Source organism: Spinacia oleracea, chromosome 4, assembly GCF_020520425.1.
Source record: "Spinacia oleracea cultivar Varoflay chromosome 4, BTI_SOV_V1, whole genome shotgun sequence".
In the NCBI taxonomy this organism is placed as follows: Eukaryota; Viridiplantae; Streptophyta; class Magnoliopsida; order Caryophyllales; family Amaranthaceae; genus Spinacia; species Spinacia oleracea.
The window spans coordinates 163,648,069-163,671,366 of record NC_079490.1 but is presented as its reverse complement, the minus strand read 5'-3'; the positions used below and the strand labels follow the sequence as shown (position 1 = coordinate 163,671,366).

At 38.1% G+C, this 23,298-nt stretch overlaps 1 protein-coding gene across 1 annotated transcript in view; it reads left to right on the top strand.

The window, feature by feature from the left end:
* LOC110802251 (uncharacterized) overlaps window positions 1-23,298 on the top strand; it is a 32,570-nt gene that overhangs the window by 2,240 nt on the left and 7,032 nt on the right. The window contains exons 3-27 of the mRNA XM_022007698.2: window positions 3,152-3,277; window positions 3,377-3,462; window positions 4,316-4,424; window positions 5,853-5,948; window positions 6,104-6,166; window positions 7,185-7,244; window positions 8,017-8,085; window positions 9,975-10,056; window positions 10,139-10,191; window positions 10,284-10,361; window positions 10,454-11,686; window positions 12,474-13,472; window positions 13,561-13,896; window positions 15,071-15,329; window positions 15,408-15,630; window positions 15,717-16,107; window positions 16,688-16,837; window positions 17,011-17,232; window positions 17,358-17,579; window positions 17,774-18,427; window positions 19,188-19,448; window positions 19,538-19,885; window positions 20,033-20,442; window positions 20,512-20,941; window positions 21,891-23,189. Of these exons, the coding sequence (XP_021863390.1) occupies window positions 3,152-3,277; window positions 3,377-3,462; window positions 4,316-4,424; window positions 5,853-5,948; window positions 6,104-6,166; window positions 7,185-7,244; window positions 8,017-8,085; window positions 9,975-10,056; window positions 10,139-10,191; window positions 10,284-10,361; window positions 10,454-11,686; window positions 12,474-13,472; window positions 13,561-13,896; window positions 15,071-15,329; window positions 15,408-15,630; window positions 15,717-16,107; window positions 16,688-16,837; window positions 17,011-17,232; window positions 17,358-17,579; window positions 17,774-18,427; window positions 19,188-19,448; window positions 19,538-19,885; window positions 20,033-20,442; window positions 20,512-20,941; window positions 21,891-23,189 (8,259 nt within the window). The remainder of the gene's footprint in view (window positions 1-3,151; window positions 3,278-3,376; window positions 3,463-4,315; window positions 4,425-5,852; window positions 5,949-6,103; window positions 6,167-7,184; window positions 7,245-8,016; window positions 8,086-9,974; window positions 10,057-10,138; window positions 10,192-10,283; window positions 10,362-10,453; window positions 11,687-12,473; window positions 13,473-13,560; window positions 13,897-15,070; window positions 15,330-15,407; window positions 15,631-15,716; window positions 16,108-16,687; window positions 16,838-17,010; window positions 17,233-17,357; window positions 17,580-17,773; window positions 18,428-19,187; window positions 19,449-19,537; window positions 19,886-20,032; window positions 20,443-20,511; window positions 20,942-21,890; window positions 23,190-23,298) is intronic.

Below are 23,298 nucleotides of genomic sequence, written 5' to 3'. Positions count from 1 at the left end.
CATGAAATGCCTGTAGCGCAAAGCAATACTAGTTTTTCCTGACGAGTATAAAGAATTTCATCAGAATAACATCCCTTTACAAAAGGAGGCTTGAGAAAGAGAACAAGCCCTTAGGACGACGTCCCACCATATCATTGATGGCTCGAAACAAAAATATAGAGCCTTAAGCTAAAGAATTATTTAATTATCTTATTCACGTAATCCAGATGGGAAAAGTGATATATGTGAAATGTGTGTCACTTCTTTTTAATCCTTAGAAGGGAGAACTTAGAACTCCGAAACGCTTTTCCCTCAAGAAACCGCTCCAATCTCTTTACTTCCTCATTGACCATTAAATTGCTAAAGGAACTTGACTCTGATCTTTAACTATCCATTTATCCTCTCAATTTTCTCTGTATCCTACTACCATAATATGGTATTAATTTGACTGCAACATAAGAATCAATGCCATGGAGAGAGCATCGTTTACGGAGAAGGAAAAAGGTTTCAATCACTAGGAGCTATTTGGTTCGGGATCTTATGGCTGAAAGGGCGTCTAACTGTGCAGATAGAAATTTGAGTTTGTTTTCAGTGTTACTTTTATTCAATCTCGTCTCCTTATTTTCATCTCCACCATAAGTTTAGAACTATGTAGGGGACTAGGGGGAGTATCATAGGTTAGGGAGTTAGGATTTGCATCTAGATCCAAGAGCGAGGCTTTTTAGATGAGAAATTGAGTTTGCTGTTCATTTTGGTCTCATTTTCCTATGGCATAGAGTCCTGACTCTTCTGAGAATGTACCTAAGATTGAAGGAGGTTAGGAATGATTGCATTTTCTGTTCATTTAGAAGCTTCTTCCTATGGCATAGAATTTTGACACAGTAAAGTTTGCAACTTTGTACACTTATAGAGTGAACTTCATTAAACATTTTTATCTTGATAATTTGATGTCTAGGAGCATTGATTTATAGGAAATTGCATTGTGCTGTTAAATATCTCCCTGATGCATAGAATTTTAAGAAGTAGTTGCACAACTCCGAAACACCAAAAGGAACTTTTTGACTGCAATGAGTTTTCTCTCGTGGGTTTCACGCTTTCACCTAACATGTTACCATAATTTTCTATTCTTTTTCCCTAGATTAACACAGTTAGCCCTCAGAAGACATAGTTTATGGAAGGATAAAACTCTTTTCAACCTATAACCTCTCAGTTTTGACCCTTGTACCTTCACTAGCAAAGCTTTGTTCCGATTCTCAAATTAATTGAATTGACTTTGAAGAATCTTGGCCCATTTTTTAGTTACAAAGATTTAGAACCTTTCATTTCATCATGAATAACAAGATAAGATGCTAGAAAGTACTCCCTCTGTATTTATTTAAAAGATACACTTGCCTTTTCCGGCCGTATTTATTTAAGAGATACACTTGCCATTTTTAGTAACTTATCAACCCCACCATCTAATTAAATAATCTATCTACACCCCACCTCCACCCCCCACTCCCTAAAATGACATGGTCCCCACTTGTTTTTCTTATTAAAATATCTACTCAACCCCACTTGTTTTATTAATTTATTTCATTTAATTCTTTTTCTTAATACCCGTGCCCGACCAAGTGTATCTCTTAAATTAAATAAATACGGAGGGAGTGTATGTCTACCATTACTCAAGAAGTATCCTTGCCACCTATGTAATCCGTTAAATGGGATCATATTGTCGAACTTTTCACTTTATGCAAATTCATGCTGCGATTTGCTGCTTACTTGACACTTTCCGCAACTTCTCAAAAAACTATCGTGATTGCAACTATGATAGACCTTTTTGACAGAGACCATCTTCTATCTAGGGTCATGTCCTAAATAGTAGATGGATGTACTGTTACTATTCAGCTTCCCCCAATTTTTCTTGAAGTCACCTCTTCGTTTCTTGCAATCCTTGTCAGTGATCTCACGTTGTCTTACTGTAAAATTATAACGTGCTTTTAATGTGCATGAACCATCAAAACATAGCCTTTTGCGTCTACCTTCAGTTAGTTTACGCTAGAATGTTCCAGAAAAGGGAAAATACATAGAAATAGTTCTGACTTTGCATATCCTTTCATAACGGCCTTAAATTATCACTATAAGTTTTCCCGCCAATTTTTGAAAATTATACCCCCCTCTGGTGTTCACTTGCCTAAATCAACCGCTTTTATAAGTGTTATTCCCTTCCGTATTTTAATATGGGTTACGCTTTCTATTTTGATATGTTCTTCTCCTATTTCACTATTTCTTCCTTATATCATAGTCTCCACTCCCTATTATGTTCGTCTTTCTACCTCTTCCATGTTATCTACACTTACTCACACCATCTTTTTCCTACAATAAATAATTCACCCACTATCAACTCTTACAATAAATAATTAACCCATTACCCCACTTGTAATTAGTTATTAAATTTAATTCAAACCTCCTAAACTATGTGCCGTTCAATGTGTAAGTCATATTAAAATAAGGAGGAAGTACTCTTCTATTTATGGAAAATTTCTGCACTATTTTATCATATTTTTTTCCTCTCACGGTCCCTAATTCTAGTTATATTATTGTTTCTCTCACTCTCATGGTCCCCACACACACTAGCACCATCTTTTTCACACAATAACTTATTCATCCACTACCAATCCAATATTTTACAATAAAGAATTAACACATTTAACCACTTGCATATTATTTAACAAATTCAACTCAACCTCTAAATCCATGTGCCGGTCAAACTGTAACACTTTAAAAAACTCGGAGGGAGTATAACATTTATTTTGTTCAACTATGAATTCTTTCGGCATTTTAAAATATACAAAATATTTTTAATAAAAGAATTTCATTTAACAAAATTTATTACCGTTAGTTTTGGACACTTGGAGGTGATACCGAAGTTTGAATATTTTGTCTAATCAAAAGTCGGTATTATTTTAAGAAGAATTAAGGAAATTCGAATTATGCTTCTAATTTCCAATAAAATGAAAAGAATTAAGGAAAACTCTTGACAATAGACATAGTGTCTCTCTGATAGCTGGAAATGAATGCATGTAACATTATGTGTTTGAGTGGATACCCGCTTTAATTTTTGGCAAATATTGAATTGTTATATGCTGTTTGTTCTTCTGAGAGATGGTAATGTCTTTTCCTACTGCTGCAGACTGTTTCTTTTTTGACATACCTGCTGAAGAGTTTTGCTGATTATATTAGGCCACACGAGGAGAGCATTTGTAAAAGTATTGTTAACTTGCTTGTGACCTGTTCTGACTCAGTTTCCATTCGGAAGGTGTGCTCTAAATGTCTAACTGTTGTTCATAATTCAAATCCGCGTTTCCCTTTTTTATTTTTCCAAGTTGATCTTTATTCTCTACTGCAATAAATGCAGGAATTACTGGTAGCGCTGAAACATGTTCTTGGAACAGACTTTAAGAGGGGTTTGTTTCCCTTGATTGACACATTGTTGGAAGAGAGGTATTTTTTGAACCAATTTTTTGTGGCTTTACGATCTAACACAATTGAATGATTCATTGACATCATATTATGTATTCATTTTGAAACATAATGAAGGTGTCGTACACGTATGTCAGCCATGCTCTTCGTTTCAGCCCAAAGTCCCTGCTCAACCTTTATTTACCCTAAACATAATGATACTTGGACATTCCAGATGAGAAAAAGCGTAAGAAGCCCTAGCACTGGTAGAGTTAGAGTATGTGAATATATTTTGAGAGAAACCCTGACCTAAGCTAAGCTGTACATTACAGGCCATTAGGTTTCCAAGTAACAATTTTGCTCTGTATTTCATATTTTTTGCATAAGAAGGATGTATTTGTGGGAAACTACCTCCCCCGCTTTCGGGGAAAAAAAACCCTTGTTGGTTGCAAAGGTGGATATGATTGGGTTTACTGTGCTTCGCCATTAAATCAAATTAAAACTCAACTACTTTGTGATTTTCACATCTCTCAGCCTGTGCCGAAGGAGGGGAATTCATCATTGAATCAAATTAAAACTAGAGATTTGTGATTTATGCGTCTCTTATTTATTTTTTGACTGTAAGTAGAGACTTGTATATTAGATTAAATCCCGGATCCGTTGATATTTATGGGTTTTTGTTTGTCACAATGTGCTAGTAGTGATAATGAATAACCTTGATAATAACATTATTACAATTCATCATGGTTATGACTCTTCAACTATTTCTAAGACGACACAGGAGTTGGTTGACTTAGCTCATGTACAGTTACAGCGTACTTCTGCCTTGTGAGATTACTGTTTAGTTCTTTTTTCCTGTTTTGATGGTTAGTTTGTTGTATGTTTGTGCTTTTAGGGTTCTGGTTGGGACTGGACGGGCATGCTACGAGACATTAAGGCCACTGGCTTATAGCTTACTAGCAGAGATTGTTCATCACGTTCGATCAGATCTCTCCCTGCCGCAGGTCTTTGCTTTTGAGATGAATTGATGCAGTGTTGTTTTATTTTTTCAATGAGCTGTACAAAATTTAATGTTTGCTATGTGTTTGTTCCTGGGTTTTACTGTAATTGAAGTTGCTTACTTTCTTTTGCTGCTGGAAGAGACGTTGCTTGGTGCATGTATTTAGATGGAAACATTCTTTGCATGGTTTAAAGTCCTGTATGTGTAGTTGCAGTTGTTTATTCTGTTGGAAGGTTCGTGGTTGCTCCTAGTTTAGTCTTCGTAAACTGACACTTTTCATGTCTTCCCTACATCAATATCCTTTTAGGCTTTTACAACTGAATTGCAGTAGAGTTGGTGTTATACTCGCTGTGCCATAGGTTAAGAAGGGTCATTTCGTAGGAATTTGGTGACATTGCTAACTACTTAATTTCTTGTTCATGAGGCTTTTATAGTTGTACGTTCTAGGTTTTTCAAAACCAGTAATTGGCGAGCTTACAAAAATTAAATGCAACTTTACCCAACAGAAGTTTTTTTTGGCAACAGCTCGGTCTACTTTTGGAAAGGCATGTACACGACTGTTGCACGGGCTGCTGTCCCTGATTGGCCCCCTTCCTCTATAACCTTTTAGCCTTTTAGGCTATTCCCTAGAAGAAATGTAAGCGAGTCTTTAAAACTTGTAGGCTTGGAAGGATTAATATCATATCGTTAATAGAGCTACACGACTAGTTTCCAAGAGTTGTCCTCTTCAATTGACTGCGAAGGTGTACTGTAATTTTTTTATGAACAAAGAAGTAACTTTTTAGTGGTTTAGAGAAAATTGAAGGAATGAGGATATGAGGCTGCCATCGATGAAGATTTGTGGTGATTATTGTTTATAAACATCTCAACGCCTCCTAAAAATCACCCCCGCCGGACATGATAAAAGAGTGCCCTATGTTGAAATGTGTAATTTAGATTTAGAGTGCAATTATGAATTTATGATGCATTGTCAATAGTTAATTGTTACTCCCTCCATCCCTTAAAGATTATCCCATTGCACTTTTTTGGGCAAACTTTGAAAAAGCTTGACCATTAATTCTCACTAGTCTATAAGTAATAATATAGTCATGTAGGGTCTTGTTAGATTCGTTTCGATGTAATTTTTAGAATATAAGCTGTTAATAACTTTTACGCGTATAGAATTGGAGATATTTACGTTTAACGTCGTGTCTTTGGGGCTGTGAAAAGTTAAATGGAGCAATCTTTAAGAGATGGAGGGAGTAACTTAGAGGTGTAAAATTTTCACTCCTCTTCTTTGAAAGGTAGCTACAGCTCTTGTATTTTCAGCGGCTGCATCGTGCTTTCTTTTTAGAGCTCTATTTTGTTTTGTACTTCATATGTTTTTATAAAGTCAGCTCACTCACCCTCTTACATGCCTTGCTTGCTGACAATGTATAGCTTTCCATTGCAGCTGTCACGTATCATTTACTTGTTCTCGAGCAACATGCATGACGCCTCGCTAACATTGAGTATTCACACCACATGTGCTCGCCTGATGCTGAATTTGGTGTGTGATATCTTAGTTTAAGGGCACCATATTTTTCTGACTATCATTGTCTATCATTGTCTGACATGTGGTTTTCCACTTGTTGTCATCATTCTTCTTCTTCTTCTTATACTCATTCTCCTTCTTCTTCTTATACTCATTCTCTTGAATTTCAGGTTGAACCAATTTATGAAAAAGGGGTTGATCAAACTTCAATGGATGAAGCACGAATTTTGCTGGTTTGTATTTGTAATTTTGTCGATTTTAATGTCTCAGTTCTTCATAATTTTGTTAGAACACTTGTTTGATTTCTTTGACATACTATTGCCTTTCCCCCTTTTTTTTGTTCATCAGATTGAAATCTATCAACTTTTGGTTTCCTTTTGTCACGGTGGTTTATTTTTGTAGTTTTCTTATGGTCATCTTAGATTCTTGGTATTCAGTGGAGATTTAGGGGATACAAGGGGCAACTTTTGATTTCCTTGTGTCACGGTGGTTTGTTTTTGTAGTTTTCTTATGGTCATCTTAGATTCTTGGTATTCAGTGGAGATATGGTCCCCCGAACAACCCATTATTATGTTACTGTCATGTGGGTGTTTACTAGGAATTCCCCCCTGTACAAAATAAGCCTCTATAGGGGGCGGGTGCTCCACTAGCTGTCAGCGCCCAAGCACACCCCCATGGCCCATGATACTGTCTATGCGCCCAGTGCCAGTGCCCATGTCCGTGCACCCGATGCACTCGGTTGCCCCAACAACCTACACGACCCGATTTTTGATGGAACACCATGTTGCCCGGTGGTGCCCAACGACCTTGCCGCCAGCCTTGGCGGTGCACCGCGATGCCTTGCATGCCGCTGCATGCGATGGTGTGGGAGGCAATCCGTGACAACCTGCTTGTCATGTATTGTAGCATTTTAGATTCTTTTTCTTCTTCAACTATTCAATATCTACTTTATTAGCACCATCCATAGTATTTGGATTCTAGTAGTTATAGTTAGTTACTTATCACATTATATATATATATATATATATATATATATATATATATATATATATATATATATATATATATATATATATGTATAACGATTACTTATCTCGTGATGAGTCCTATACCCCCATTCCTAATTTCCTGGATCCGCCATAGTTGGTACTATATATGATGTGAATGATTCTTGGATCAGTAAAAGTTTATATTCTTATTGTTTTAACAAGTTTTCTCCAGACTACGGAATTTATTATATGGTCTTTTCAGGTCCGGATATTGGACTCTTTTGTTGGGAAGTTTAGTACGTTTAAGCACACAGTTCCCCAGGTAAATACTGCTGTTTTCTATTGCGTATGATTGTAATTTGCAAATATGATGTGGCTAATTGTAATGATTTTACCTAGTGTGCCTGTCTGCTGCAATATATTGTACGTTAGATGTTTCATTTGGAATAGAGTTGTTTATTTACTGTATTCAGCTTATGGACTCGATGTTCATCTCCTATCTCTATTTTTCTCTCTTTGGTAAATGACAGAGTGTTGAAATGAAATACTATTGGACTTAGTTTTGTTTTTGGTTTGTGGGGTGGGGTGGGGTGGGGAGGGTTTTAGACGAGGGTTTTAGGGATTCCTGAATCAGCGATCCACTCTTATTTCTATTACGTGGAGTGTGCAGGTGGATCGAGCTTATTCTGTTTTGCATTATTCAATGCTTTAGTTTCCAGCGTAGGAAGTTCAGAACCACGTGTTTGTTTCCTTGGGGGTAGATTTGTCAAACTTAAACGGTCTTAGAATTTCCCTGTCAGATTCCAACAACTTCATGTACCGGGATGAGCAGATTTTCCAAGCTACTAAATCTCTTTTTCTTTTTCATAAGTGGTGCATTTTTTATAAGATCTGGTCATCTAGCAATCATTTAATTGCCAACTGGAGACTATACTTGTGGACCGTGTGGTGAACTCTTGATCAGCCTCCTCTTAGCTTACTAATCTTCTGGCCTCATTAGAGTTTTATAACTTGTATTTGTATTTTTGGTTAGCTTCAAATTTCTCAACCGTCAGCTTCTTAACTTTGTTGTTCTTGATATTCTTGGGTTTTAGCTGCTCGAGGAGGGTGAGGAAGGAAAAGGCCGAGCTTCATTGAGGTCAAAGCTGGAGCTTCCAGTCCAGGTTCCCCCCCCCCCCCCCCCCTGATTTATCTTATATGCTGTTTCATTACGTAAAAAAGAGTGTCTAGTTTGATTTGAAACAAGGTTGATTGACTTATTAACCGGAAGAAATCACTCCAATTCTGTTTTGTTCTCTAATTTGAATCAAGTGGTACTCAATTGGAACTTGAGTTGTAACTTGCTGCTCTAAAAAGTAATGTCTATATTGTAAAGTTAAAAGCACATGTGGACATTATTTCAAAAGCAAACCTCTGTTGACGGGGAGAGTTTCTCTGGGAAAAAGAAATTTCTGAGCTACACTATGGCTGAGACATTGTGTATTTATTGGAATGTTGTGGTTTTTATTGCTTTTCACCAGAAATAATAATCTCATTTTCTGTAAATGTTATGGTGCTGGTGTCGAAGTCCAATCAAATTATATGGGATGAATTCTGTAATCTTAAGCTGTTGTAGTACTTCAGAGATGATGCAGAAATCAGATGGGAATGTATATATTTGTAGCACCTTTTAATCTATATTAGAATGCTGTGCATTTAGTACGTTTTTCCATGAAATAAGAAGTTGCTGCTATGCACTCTTTAATTTTCATGCTGTATACTTGGTACCGCTGTGTATACACTATACACATACCAAATATAAGTTTGTCATTCTATTTCTAATTATCAGTTTTTTGGGGTGGTTCTGAAGGTTAGATTTAGATGATTAAGTGAACTAGGACCAAGGATTAGGAAGTATATTCAATGACAATTTTTGATGAGGCAGGAATTTCTGTATGAGGAGTCTTTGCTTTCCTGTTTACTTGTATATGAGGTACCTTTGGCCTTCATCCTAAAGTCTTGTTTTATATCTGAACATTTTCTGCAGATTGATGCATGTTATGACTTATGACTTAAAGTAATTACAATAAAGCAAGTTTGAAATTTGGGTTTTACAGGATGGACTATTACAACTATGATTTGTGAATACACAACGAGAGATAAGTATAGGCATTTCATGGGTAAATTAAAGATTGGCACTGTTGTTTGTCTTCTTTCAAGAGCTCTGTATGGATATTATAATTTAACAGTAGTTGTTGGTTGTGGTTATTCAAAAATCGCCTTCCTATTCGTGGTCCTAGTATACGATTATGTCTTGGCTTTTTGGGGCGTTCATTACTATAGAATGAATTAGAGAGTGGACAATCCCCTAGAAAGGAAAATGTCGTTGGAAAGTTACAAATAGGGGGTTAAGGAGAGGAAAGACAAATAGGTCTCAATTTGATTTCTTACAAATAGGTGTTTAGGAGCTTAGGACTTCTATCAGACATGCCTTATCTGAATTTCAGAAAGAGAGAACACACAACTTAAGGCAAAAAATCTGTATACTCATGTTTGACCTGGGAAATATACTAGAAAATCTTCCTATTTTTGATGCGTTCTATACCATAGTTTTTCTTGGTTTCGATGTACTAACAGCATTTTAGACTGGGAATCATGAAGACATCTTCTCTGTTAGGGAAACCCCTTGGTTTAAGATGATGTTACTTTCAAAATCGACTTTTAGCAGCTATAGACGTATTGATACATCTCTGGCCTTTCTCTTGTTATCATTGCAAGCTAAAATTCTGTTTCATCTAGTCACAAAATCATATTTAGCTGCTTATAAGCTACGAGTCTGAGTTAACCTCCTTAGGTTCTTGATTCTCGTACAATGCTGCTAGATACTGAGTTTTATGTTTTAACCATATTAATGTTTGTGGAATACTCATACAGTCCGCTCTCGCATTGGCCCCTAGGGTCCTAGGGTTGTCAAGTTTTTGAGTATTCACAATTGGTATATAAGCTGAGCTGCCTTTGAGTACTATCAGAAAGGGGTTTGTTCTTCTGACTAGACTTTTTAATTTGGTTGCAGGCTGTTTTAAACTTGCAAGTGCTAACTGAACATTCCAAGGAAGTCAATGATTGTCGACATCTGGTCAAGACTTTAATTATGGGTAATCCTTCTTTTCATTGTTGTCAGGGATATTCTATCGATTGCCCAATTCCTCTAAGAAGCGCTCTTTTCTGTGTGTTCAGGAATGAAGACTATTTTCTGGACTTTAACTCATGTTCATACTCCACATACTCAGGTGTTCTGATTTCTTGAAGCAATGTAAAGTTGTGTAATACCTTTAGTTGAATCTAATGCCTATTTATCTTGTTTTCTGATATTAATTTTCAGGCTTCAGCTGCTCATGGGGCACATCAACAGATGATGCCAAATGGGTTGCCTGCATTCAAAGGATTGAGAGAAGACGAGGTATTAATATGAAGTTCTGAGTTAATGCACTGGTTGAGAATATGAGATCGAGTTAGTCTGACCTTTTGTTTTCTTTTTCTTTTTGTTGGTAGGTGTGGAAAGCCTGTGGTGTCCTAAAAAGTGGTGTACATTGCTTAGTCATTTTTAAGGATACTGATGATGAAAAGGATATGCTTGGGCACTTCTCCCAGACTTTGGCTATTCTGGAACCTCGAGATCTGATGGATATGTTCTCGCTGTGCTTACCAGAACTTTTTGAATGCATGACTTCTAACAATCAGCTAGTTCTTATATTTTCTACGATGCTGCAAGCAGCCAAAGTTTTCCGCCCATTTTCAGACGTTCTGATCAATTTCCTTGCTAGCAGTAAGCTCGATGTTTTGAAACAACCAGATTCCCCAGCTGCAAAATTAGTCTTGCACCTCTTTCATTTATTGCTCGGAGCTGTTGCAAAATTCCCAACCGATTCAGAACGTATACTGCTGCCTCATGTGTCTGTTATTATTGAGGTGTGCATGAAAAACATCATTGAAGCTGAGAAACCTATTGGCTATCTTCAACTTCTTCAAATACTGTTTCGTGCATTTGCTGGTGGAAAACTTGAACTTATATTGCGAGACTTGATTCCCTTGCTACAACCTTGTCTGAATATATTACTTGCCATGCTTGAGGGACCAGCTGGTGAGGACATGAGGGAACTTCTATTGGAATTGTGCTTAACTTTACCTGCACGTTTAAGTTCTTTGTTGCCACTTCTTCCCCGTCTTATGAAGCCACTGGTTTCATGCCTGAAAGCGAGCGATGAACTCGTTAGTTTGGGGCTCAGGACTCTAGAATTCTGGATAGATAGTTTAAATCCCGACTTTCTTGAGCCAAGTATGGCAAACGTTATGTCGGAGGTAATCTTATCCTTGTGGTCTCATTTGAAACCTGCGCCTTATCCTTGGGGTGGAAAATGTTTACAGCTTCTTGGTAAGTTAGGTGGACGCAATAGGCGCTTCCTGAAAGAGCCACTGGCATTGGAATGCAAAGAAAATCCAGAGCATGGGATTCGTGTGATTCTAACATTTGAGCCTGGAACTCCGTTTTTGGTGCCTTTAGATCGCTGTATAAACCTTGCTACAGCTACTGTAATGCAAAAAAATGGACACGTAGAACTATTCTATAGAAAGCAGGCCTTAAAGTTTCTTCATGTGTGCCTATCAGCTCAGCTGAATTTGCCAGGAAATACTTCTGATGAAGGCTTTACTCTGGACAAGCTGTCCAAGATGTTATCATCATCTGGTGATTTGACTTGGCAAAGGTGTGAGACTTCAGATGTCAAGGTTAGTTTTCTTCCTTAATGCTTAGCTTACGAACATCTAATTTTTGCAAAATTTGCTCATTGTTAGTTAGTGAATGGACTTTTTTCAGCTCAACTTTGGTATTTTACAAGAATTCTGTCTCTTCAGCCTGTTAGGGCATGGCAAAGTCCGGGCCAAATTTTGTGCCCAGAACCTGCTATTTTGGGATGAAAACAGCGGGCTTTTTGGGCCATTTTCGGGTGCCCCAATTTTATAACTAAATTTCACTTTTTAATTGCCCAAAACCCGCCCAAAAAAGTTAAAAATCGGGCTACGCCGGCCCCAGAAGTTGGGGCCAAAAACTCTGCCCAAGCCCATTATTTTTTGGGCCAGCGGCCGGACTTAAGATGATCAGGTCTAGGCTCTTTGTAGGACTCCTTTTCCTCGTGTTCCATTCAGTTCCTATTTTATAAAGTTGTTCAATTTGTCTGTAGCTTCCTTGGCACCTTGTGATTTTTTTGTTAAAACAATTATTTTTGCTTTAAGATTTTTTTTTCTTAGTATGCTGTTTTATGTTTTGGAGGCATGCGGAGTTGGAAGTAACTGTATTCTACATTGCACCCACCAATAATGAGGTTCTATGTTCAAGCTTTATGTACCTCAACCTCATTGATCTTATTATCAGGTGTTGCAGATTTATTGTTTAGTGTGTTTGTGTGTGTGTTGGGGGGGGGGGGGGGGGGGGGGGGGTGGTTTCTCTTTGGGTAGGATATTGAGTTTTATTTTTTGTATCAGTTCTGAAAGTTGTAACAAGTGAAGGTTATTTCAGGCAGAGTTTGGTGTAAAGACAAAGACTCAGCTTGTGGCTGAGAAGTCTGTTTTTAAGAGTCTTTTAATGACCGTCATCTCATCCAGTGCGGAACAAGACCTTCTTGATTCAAAGGATGATTTTGTAGTTAATATCTGTCGGCATTTTGCTCTGATGTTTCACGTTGATCATTCCTCCACTAATGCTTCTACATCATCAACAATCGGGGGTCCTATGCTTTCATCTAATACAAATATAGGTTCTAGGCCAAGGAGCAGTGCAAGCTCGAATCTTAGAGAGCTGGATCCCTTAGTATTTTTAGATGCATTGGTGGATGTGTTAGCAGATGAAAACAGGCTTCAAGCAAAGGCTGCTCTCAATGCGTTAAACACATTTTCTGAATCCCTTCTATTCCTGGCTCGTTCAAAGCACAATGACGTGCTAATGTCAAGGGGAGGTCCTGCAACACCTATGATTGTCTCTAGCCCGTCGATGAATCCTGTTTATTCTCCACCTCCTAGTGTGCGTGTCCCTATTTTTGAGCAACTTTTGCCTCGTCTGTTGCACTTGTGCTATGGGGTTACATGGCAAGCTCAAATGGGAGGCGTGGCTGGACTTGGTGCCCTGGTTGGGAAGGTCACTGTTGAGGCTCTCTGTCAGTTTCAAGTTAAAATCGTACGAGGATTAATATATGTTTTGAAAAGGCTTCCTATATATGCAAATAAGGAGCAGGAAGAAACAAGTCAGGTGTTAATGCAGGTGCTTCGTGTGGTGAACAATGTCGATGAGGCAAACAGTGAATCTCGGAAGCAGAGTTTCCATGGTGTTGTTGAGTATCTTGCATCAGAGCTGTTTAATGCAAATACGTTCATAAATGTGAGGAAATCTGTGCAGTCATGTTTAGCCTTACTTGCTAGTCGGACAGGTAGTGAGGTATCTGAATTGCTTGAGCCTTTGTATCATCCTCTATTTCAACCCCTTATTACGCGTCCTCTGCGTTCAAAGACGGTTGATCAACAGGTAAACACGGCTTGCCTATTTTATTCTGGGGATGTTTGTTATTTTATTTTTTATGTTATAAGTTATAAAGCCTTCTTGTTACATGCAGGTGGGAACAGTTACTGCATTAAATTTCTGTTTGGCTTTAAGGCCTCCTCTCGTGAAATTGACCCAAGAACTGATTAGTTTTCTGCAAGAGACTTTGCATATTGCTGAGGCTGATGAGACTGTGTGGGTTGTGAAGTTTATGAATCCCAAAGTCGCAACATCTTTGAATAAGCTCCGCACAGCTTGCATTGAGTTACTTTGCACCGCAATGGCCTGGGCAGATTTCAAGACGGCAAATCATGCTGAGTTGCGTTCAAAGATCATATCTATGTTCTTCAAGTCCCTGACATGCCGTACTCCAGAAATTGTTGCTGTTGCTAAAGAAGGCCTAAGACAGGTACTCCTTGTTCATTAATAGTTCAATAAATCCACTTGTGTCACTTAAGGATGTGGCGCGATGAGTGACCCAAATTGTCAGATTGGATTTATATGGAATTCTGGATTGTGATATACGTTGTGATGAGTGATCCAAATTGTTAGATTGGATTGTTTCTAACATTGATTAGAGTACTAGAATATAGTTCTTTCCTATATTACGTAGATGGCATGAGGTTGATGACTGCTGAATTGTGAAGGTCTCGGTCTCTCTGACCGTTTTAATGAATTTATTTTGAATCATGAAACAGATAGGGAATTACATTTTTGTTATTTATGACCCATAACTGTTACATACTGACATTGTTATTTAGGATTTTGCAATTTTAGGTTTTGTTGTATAAGAATTTTGTGAGGTTTTCTTTATGTACAGTGGAATGTACTTTGTTTTGGGGTCAACATGAATTGTACCATTACCCGTCCGACTGCTACTGTCGTTGCTGAAAAAGTGTATTAGTTTACAATTTATCGCCCAGCTGCTGTTTGATTTTAATAATTTGTGATTGTCTAGTGAAGTTTTTTCTTCATTTTATACTTCCTCCGCTCCCAAATGTTATGCATAAGTTGACTATCAAGTATCAACAAAACATGCCTAAGATTGAACCATCAAAGTACGACACTTTTGCCCATATATTTAAGAGCTTTGTAAATATGAAATCGAGTTACTGTTTTTCCATCTTTTTGCGTTGTATCTATTTGTAAATGCATTAGTTAATATTCATAATGTTGAAGTGGTAATGTTAATGACTTAAGCATAAAGCATGCAAACATTGTGGGACTCCTTAAAATGGATAAGAGGATATAGTACACCCCTCTTCTGTGAATACAAAGGCATTCATTTTTGTGTATGAATGAAAGAAAGTAAAATCCATTGAACTAATCTGCATACATATGACATTATTCTAAACAATTATAACAGCCAATCCCATTTTTTTAAATCAAGATTACGGAAAAGAATGCTCTTTTTCCTTTTTTCATTAAAAGTTGTTTGTCCAATCCAATATAGAAATACCTAATACCCTGCTTCCTCAACTGCTAGTGATGGGTGGGAGCCACTTTAGATGCAGGCAATATTTACGTATACTGTTCATAAATTTACCACTTTCTCATTTCTTAATTCATGTTCCATTATTTAGGTTATTCAGCAGCAGAGAATGCCCAAAGAACTTCTGCAGACCAGCCTCAGACCCATCTTAGTCAACTTGGCTTATACCAAAAATCTTAGTATGCCTTTGCTTCAAGGTCTTGCCCGTTTGCTTGAACTTTTATCTACCTGGTTCAATGTTACCCTGGGTGGTAAATTGTTGGAGCACCTGAAGAAGTGGCTAGAACCTGAAAAACTTGCACAGAGCCAGAAGTCTTGGAAGGCTGGTGAAGAACCAAAAATTGCTGCAGGTGAATGGAAGTCTATTGAATATAAATTACAATATAATTGGCTTGTATTTTGATCAAATATTACTTACTGCGTTGCAGCCATTATCGAACTGTTTCACCTTCTACCCAGCGCTGCAGGAAAGTTCCTTGACGAACTTGTAACTTTAACTATTGACTTGGAAGGGGCTCTCCCACCTGGACTATTCTACAGTGAGATTAATAGTCCATACCGTCTTCCACTTACAAAGTTTTTGAATCGCTACCCAACAGCTTCAGTTGAGTACTTTCTCGCTCGATTGAGTCAGCCAAAATATTTTAGACGGTAAGTTTAGGATGCTGACTTTGCTCACGGGCCTTTTCTTGGCTCTTTATCATGAATGATTAATCATTCCTGGTTTTCATGTATAGGTTTATGTATATAATAAAGTCTGATGCTGGACAGCCCTTGAGAGAGGAACTTGCAAAGTCCCCTCAGAAAATAATAGCGAGTGCCTTTCCTGAATTTCTGCCAAAATCAGAGCTATCAACTATTTCAGGATCTGCAGATACACCGACCACTCAGTTAGGAAATGAAGCCCTCAGCGCTCCTCTTTCTGAAAACTCTGGTGTACCTTCTGCCAGCATTGGAGGTTCATCAGATGCTTTCTTTCAAGGACTTGCTTTGATCAAAACTCTCGTGAAATTGCTGCCTTCTTGGTTGCAGAGCAACCGTAGTTTGTTTGATGCTCTTGTACTAGTTTGGAAGTCACCTGAAAGAGTTGCCCGTTTAAATAAGGAGCAGGAGTTGAACCTAGTTCAAGTAAGTTTTTTTGTAATGTGAAGGTGTGAGAGTTTGATGTATTTTTGGTTCTCTTATGTTTGAAGTACTTTTTACCTTCTTGGCTGAGTTTTTGTTTTCCATGTGAGAATTAAAGGAGAAGGCTCTATTTTATTATGGCAGTGGCTGTCTTCATGGAACTACTTTCACAGTTTCACCAATCCTGCCCCCTCGATTTTTATACAAGTTGGGTGGGGTTTGGTAACATCTATTACTCAATATGTCTCGCTGAACTTTACCTCTACTGAATCTGCATAGTTAGGATTTTGGACTTGGGAGCATGAGCATCTGTCTCATTCCGAGATCTGATATAGCTAGTACTGTTGTGGGATTCTTTGGTTATCATTAGTCTGTTTGTTTTGGCAATATCTCTGAGTGCAAGTGGCTGGAGTACGTTAATAGTTTTTACGAGTGTGCCTTGTTTAGATGTTGGAGTAGTTTTTCACATATCCCAATGGAAAGGAAGCTTATTCTGGGACAAGGACAGCTGTCTTTTGGCCACTGGTTTGCTTTGAGTTATTTTGTAACAACACTAATAAGGTCTTGTTGAACACATTTGCAGGTCAAAGAAAGCAAATGGCTTGTGAAATGCTTTCTGAATTATGTGCGGCATGAAAAGACTGAAGTGAACGTGATCTTTGATATTCTTTCCATATTTTTATACCACTCACGCATTGATTATACATTCCTCAAGGAATTTTATATCATCGAGGTAGGTTTTTCCAGAAACTGTGTTCCTGGTTATTACGAAATTCTCCATCCTCTGCCGTTATCCTGAAATAGAATTACACTTTATGATGCTGATATTTCTCTTTTTCATTTGTTAGTTCTGACTAGACAAACGGATCTTTCTTTCCTACGCTAATCACTCATATTTTCATCCAGGTTGCAGAGTGCTATCCTCCTAACTTGAAAAAAACCCTTCTGCTACACTTTTTGGACATTTTTCAGTCAAGGCAACTGAGTCATGAACAAGTGGTGGTTATTATGCAAATGCTTATTTTGCCGATGTTAGCTCATGGCTTCCAGAGTGGTCAAAGCTGGGAGGTTGTTGACCCTGGTATCATTAAAACAATCGTCGATAAACTTCTTGATCCTCCCGAAGAGGTGATAACCTGATCCTGGGTGGTTCCTATTATTGTCTATAGTTATGTTGTAGTATGATTTTGTGACATCATATTAAGAAAGAATGCTATTTTCCTAGATGAATATTGTGTTCACTTCTTGTACAGGTTTCTGCCGAGTATGATGAACCATTACGAATAGAACTATTGCAGCTTGCAACACTGCTTCTGAAATATCTTCAGGGAGACCTTGTCCAGCATAGAAAAGAGTTAATCAAATTTGGTTGGAATCATCTTAAACGTGAAGATAGTGCCAGTAAGCAGTGGGCATTTGTCAATGTTTGCCATTTTTTAGAAGCGTATCAGGCCCCAGAGAAAATCATACTCCAGGTACTTCAAAGGGAAAATAATATTTTTCAAGTGCCTCGATACTTCTTTTCCCAATATTAGTGCAGTATTGTGTTATTTTCAGCCATAATTCAGTGTCTTGTAACAAGTTCATGTTCGATTCTGGTCCCTCGACTAGTGTATTTATCTATAGTTCTTTTAAGATTAAATGTCATATTTCCTATACTTGATATCAGGTATTTGTTGCTCTTCTGAGAACTTGCCAACCGGAGCATAAGATGTTGGTCAAGCAAGCACTGGATATATTGATGCCAGCTTTACCACGAAGATTACCTCCTGGAGATAGTCGTATGCCTATTTGGATACGTTATACTAAGAAAATCCTTGTTGAAGAAGGCCACTCAATTCCGAATTTGATTCACATTTTCCAGCTTATTGTCCGCCATTCAGATCTTTTCTATGCCTGCAGAGCACAGTTTGTACCTCAAATGGTAAATTCTCTTAGCCGACTAGGCTTGCCATACACTACAACTTCAGAAAATCGGCGACTTGCTATTGAACTTGCTGGATTGGTTGTGGGTTGGGAAAGGCAGAGGCAAAGTGAAATGAAAGCTGTGGCCGGGACTGATACATCGACCCAAAATTCTGATGTATTAAGTTCAGGTACTGCTGGTGTAGATTCTAAACGTTCAACAGAGGGATCAACAGTTTCTGAGGATCCGAGTAAGCGCGTAAAGATTGAACCTGGAATCCAATCCTTCCCTGTTACATCTCCTCCAGGTGCTGCTTCTATACCAAACATCGGAACCCCAGGATCTGCTACTCAGGCAGATGAGGAGTTCAAGCCAAATGCTGCAATGGAAGAAATGATAATTAATTTTCTTATAAGGGTAAATCCTCTTACGACTACTCCCTACTTCAGTTTTCTAGTTTTTCGAAACTGAAATGGCATTTGCTTATTCTTGTCATTCACAAGTTATGATTGACTGCCGTGGGTACCTCATCTTGCTTGCTACTGCCTCTGCTCTAATCTCTCTGTCCTATTTATTAGTCATGTTTACTCCTTAGATCAGGCTTTGACTTCTTTTTATTTGTCATTATGACTAAACAAACAATTTAGTGTTACTCTTGTATGAAAACTATACTCCCATGTTGAATATGACAAAAAGGTTTCTCATTGTAAGTTACTTTATTTTCTCATGAATTAGTGGTCAGGGTTTGCATAAAAGTCAAAATTAACAAATAGAAACGGATGGATAAATTAAAATCTTTGTTCTCTTATTTCGGAGTGGCTTAAAATTTTCCCACTTCTGAAAAGAAAGGATCAGGATTTCAAGGACAAATACTAGGACGGAGGGATTTTTTATTTTTGCATTATGGGTAGTGTTCAAGGATCAGTAAAAAGAAATGTGAATGCAGTAAAATTTTCATTTTTTAGGAACTCTTAACCACCTAGTATTATACTTCACCAATTATGGTAATTTGAAGTCTGTTCTTCCCCTATAAATTTATAGGTTGTGTCTTTTGGTTGGATATACTTTGCATAACTTTCTTCTGATATGGAATTTTATAATTTGTGTTAAACACGTTGTGAAATCTCCTTCCTTAGCTATGAAATCCTTACCAAGTGGGATTTTTCTTGATAACCAGGTTGCCCTGGTGATAGAGCCCAAAGACAGGGAAGCAAGTTTGATGTATAAACAGGCTCTAGATCTGCTCTCACAAGCTTTGGAAGTGTGGCCAAATGCTAATGTGAAATTTAATTATCTTGAGAAACTTCTCAGCAGTATTCAGCCTTCTCAATCAAAAGATCCATCCACTGCCCTTGCTCAGGGCTTGGATGTCATGAACAAAGTATTGGAAAAGCAGGCACATTTATTCATTAAAAATAACATCAGCCAGATATCTCAAGTATGCTAGTTGTTACACACTATATTTTCTTTATTGGCTCTTTCCAATTTTCAGTCTTGTTACTCATATATTGTCTCAATTAACTGCAGATTCTTGAACCATGTTTCAAATACAAGATGTTAGATGCGGGAAGGTCATTGTGCTCCTTGTTGAAGACCGTTTTTCTGACATTTCCCTTGGATTCTACTAGTAGTCCATCTGAAGTGAAGATTTTGTACCAAAAAGTTCAAGATTTGGCAGAGAAACAAAATGCAGCTGTCACCTCTCCTCAAACATCAGCGGATGATACAGTGGCCAACTCTATCAGCTTTGTGCTTTTAGTCATGAAGACTTTGATGGAGGTACAAAAAAACCTAGCTGATCCCTCCTTATTGGTCCGAGTTTTTCAGCGTCTGGCACGTGATTTTGGATCGTTGGTAGGGACTCAATCAAGACAGGTATCTGCTCTTCTTTCTTTCACTCTCTCCTCTGTACTCATCTTTTATCTGTTTTTCATATGTTATATGCTTTTAATGTCTTATTGATTGCTTTTCCAAATTACATAATTTGGCATTCACACTGGTGTTTTTTTTTTTCCAATACAGGGTCAAAGACTGGATCCGGATTCAGTCACCTCATCTCGTCATGGTGCTGATGTCGGAGCTGTCATCTCTAATATTAAATTGGTCTTGAAACTTATTGGTGAAAGAGTCATGCTTGTGCCCGAGTACAAGAGAGCTATTACACAAATTTTGAATGCCTTGCTCTCAGAAAGGGTTACCGATGCCAGTGTACTACTATGTATATTAAATGTGATAAAAGGGTGGATCGAGGATGAGTTCAATAAACCAACTGGAACTGGAACGATGACTACTTTTCTTAATCCCAAAGAGATAGTTTCTTTCCTTCAGAAGCTTTCACAAGTTGACAAACAGAATTTCTCTCCATGTCAACTTGATGAATGGGACAAGAAGTACCTGGAGGTTCTTTATGGAATTTGTGCTGATTCAAATAGGTATGTATTGACAATTGATTTTCAGCAGATAATTGGATCATCAACTGTTGACAATTTCATCCTTTGCAGGTATCCTCTTCCTTTGCGCCAAGAAGTATTTCAGAAAGTGGAAAGGCAGTTCATGCTTGGTTTGAGGGCAAAGGATCCCGAAACTAGAAAGAAGTATTTTTGGCTTTATCATGAATCTCTTGGAAAAACTTTATTTGCTAGGCTGCAGTTCATCATACAAATTCAGGACTGGGATGCTGTTAGTGATGTCTTTTGGCTGAAACAAGGCCTTGATCTTATTCTTGCCTTGTTGGTTGAGGATCAGTCTATTACACTTGCTCCTAACACCGCAAGGTTGCAGCCTCTTGTTACATCTAATAATAGTCCTGACGGTTCTGCGATGCAGCACCAGGTTGTTGATGTGTCTGAAGTTCCAGATGTTGTTCCATTGACTTTTGAAGGGCTTGTTAATAAGCATGCTCAATTTTTGAATAAGATGAGAAGACTGCAGGTCTCTCTCTCTCTCTCTCTCCTCCTCCCCCCTCCCCCCCTCCTCCTCTCTTTAATCTGTTTTTTAGAAGCATTTAATGACACTTGACATCCATTAGCCTATAAATTTAAAGTTAAAACCTGAGATTGGAAAATTTTGCAATTTAATGTTTTACTACTACGCGTAGTGGCGTATTGATTAATGGTGTATCCACACTTCAATGTGATTATTTACCTAGTGGTCTTCTAAATGGGTGTCTGGGACACGGGAAGGGCCAATATGTTTCATTTGGTCAAAAGAGAAGGGCTTGAAGTTTCAATTTACCCATTCAAAAGAGCAGACTGCAGGTGGACCTGGAGATGGTTGGCCTGGTGGCCGCCAACTGCGCTAGCGGAAAAAATGAGGACGATAAATCGAGTGGGAGATAGAGTATGTAACATTTACTTAGTTTCTCATTAATGTATAGATGGACCTGGAGATGTGTAGAGGGGCATCTTTTTCCCCCAAATAGTCGAAGTCCGTAAGAAAATCTGTCTCTGAAAGACGCATATATTTTATTATAAGATTCTATGTAGACACATCAAAAACAAAATTTTAATTTTCTTTTCCTCAAGAGAGTGGGAAGCGTAGAATCACCATTGTAAATAATAAAGGCCCTGTAAAATAACGATATTGATTATAACCAGAATAGCAGTAACAGCAGCAATATTAGTTGTAGCTGATACAGAAAAAACTGCTAATATGGAAGATAATAATTGAAAAGTTGGCTATGTGCTCCCTGTATGTAGCTATATCTATACTCTGTACCCATGCTCTGCTTGGCGTTACGTTATTCTCTGTAGCTTGTGCAAAATTTGCAAGCAAATCTATCTATGAAAGAGTTTGTTGTTCTACTTCGTAAACCTGACTATGTTGTTATTTAAGCTGTTGGAACAGTAACAAATTAAAATCCCTATTCTCTTGCATACAGGTAGCTGATCTTCTTGTTCCATTGAAAGAGCTTGCTCACACAGATGCAAATGTTGCATATCATTTGTGGGTGTTGATATTTCCTATTGTCTGGGTAAGCTTAAACAAAGATGAACAGGTTGCACTGGCTAAGCCTATGATTGCTCTATTATCAAAGGATTATCACAAGAAACAACAGACACATCGGCCTAATGTTGTGCAAGCTCTTTTGGAAGGACTTCAGCTTAGTCATCCACAACCTCGGATGCCTAGTGAACTCATCAAATATATTGGAAAGACTTACAATGCATGGCATATTGCGTTGTCCCTACTAGAAAGTCATGTCATGCTGTTCATGAATGATACCAAGTGCTCTGAGTGTCTTGCTGAGCTATATCGCCTGCTAAATGAGGAGGACATGAGGTGTGGGTTATGGAAGAAGCGGTCTGTTACAGCAGAAACTAGAGCTGGGCTTTCCCTTGTGCAACATGGCTACTGGCAGCGTGCTCAAAGCCTGTTCTATCAAGCTATGGTTAAGGCAACTCAAGGAACCTATAGTAACACTGTTCCTAAGGCTGAGATGTGTCTATGGGAGGAGCAATGGCTTTATTGTGCTGGCCAACTTAGTCAATGGGATGCCCTGGCAGATTTTGGCAAGTCCATTGAAAGTTATGACAGTTTACTCGATAGTCTGTGGAAAGTTCCTGATTGGGCTTATATGAAGGATCATGTTATCCCTAAAGCTCAAGTAGAAGAAACTCCGAAGCTCAGAGTAATTCAGGCATACTTTGCACTCCATGACAGAAATGTTAACGGTGTCGGAGATGCTGAAAATATTGTTGGGAAAGGTGTTGACCTTGCCTTAGAACAGTGGTGGCAGTTGCCTGAAATGTCCGTGCATGCTAAGATACCTATTCTGCAGCAATTTCAGCAGCTAGTTGAAGTTCAGGAATCTGCTAGAATTCTCGTTGATATTGCAAATGGAAACAAGCATGCTGGGATCCCTGTTGGTGGTGCAAATGCGGGAATTTATGCAGATCTAAAGGATATTCTTGAGACTTGGAGATCAAGGACACCAAATGAATGGGATACCATGACTGTTTGGTACGATTTGTTGCAGTGGAGAAATGAAATATACAACGCTGTCATAGATGCTTTTAAAGATTTTGGCTCAACTAATCCTCAACTTCATCACCTTGGTTACCGTGACAAAGCATGGAATGTCAATAAGCTTGCTCATATTTCACGCAAACATGGTCTTTATGATGTGTGTGTCACCATACTTGAAAAAATGTATGGTCATTCTACTATGGAGGTGCAGGTATGTGACATGATCTTGGCTTTTGAAAGCATTGTGATCATTACTGATGGTGCCTTCATGTTTGAATTTCTAATCTCTAGTGTATTCTCTTTTCCCACCTCATTTTACT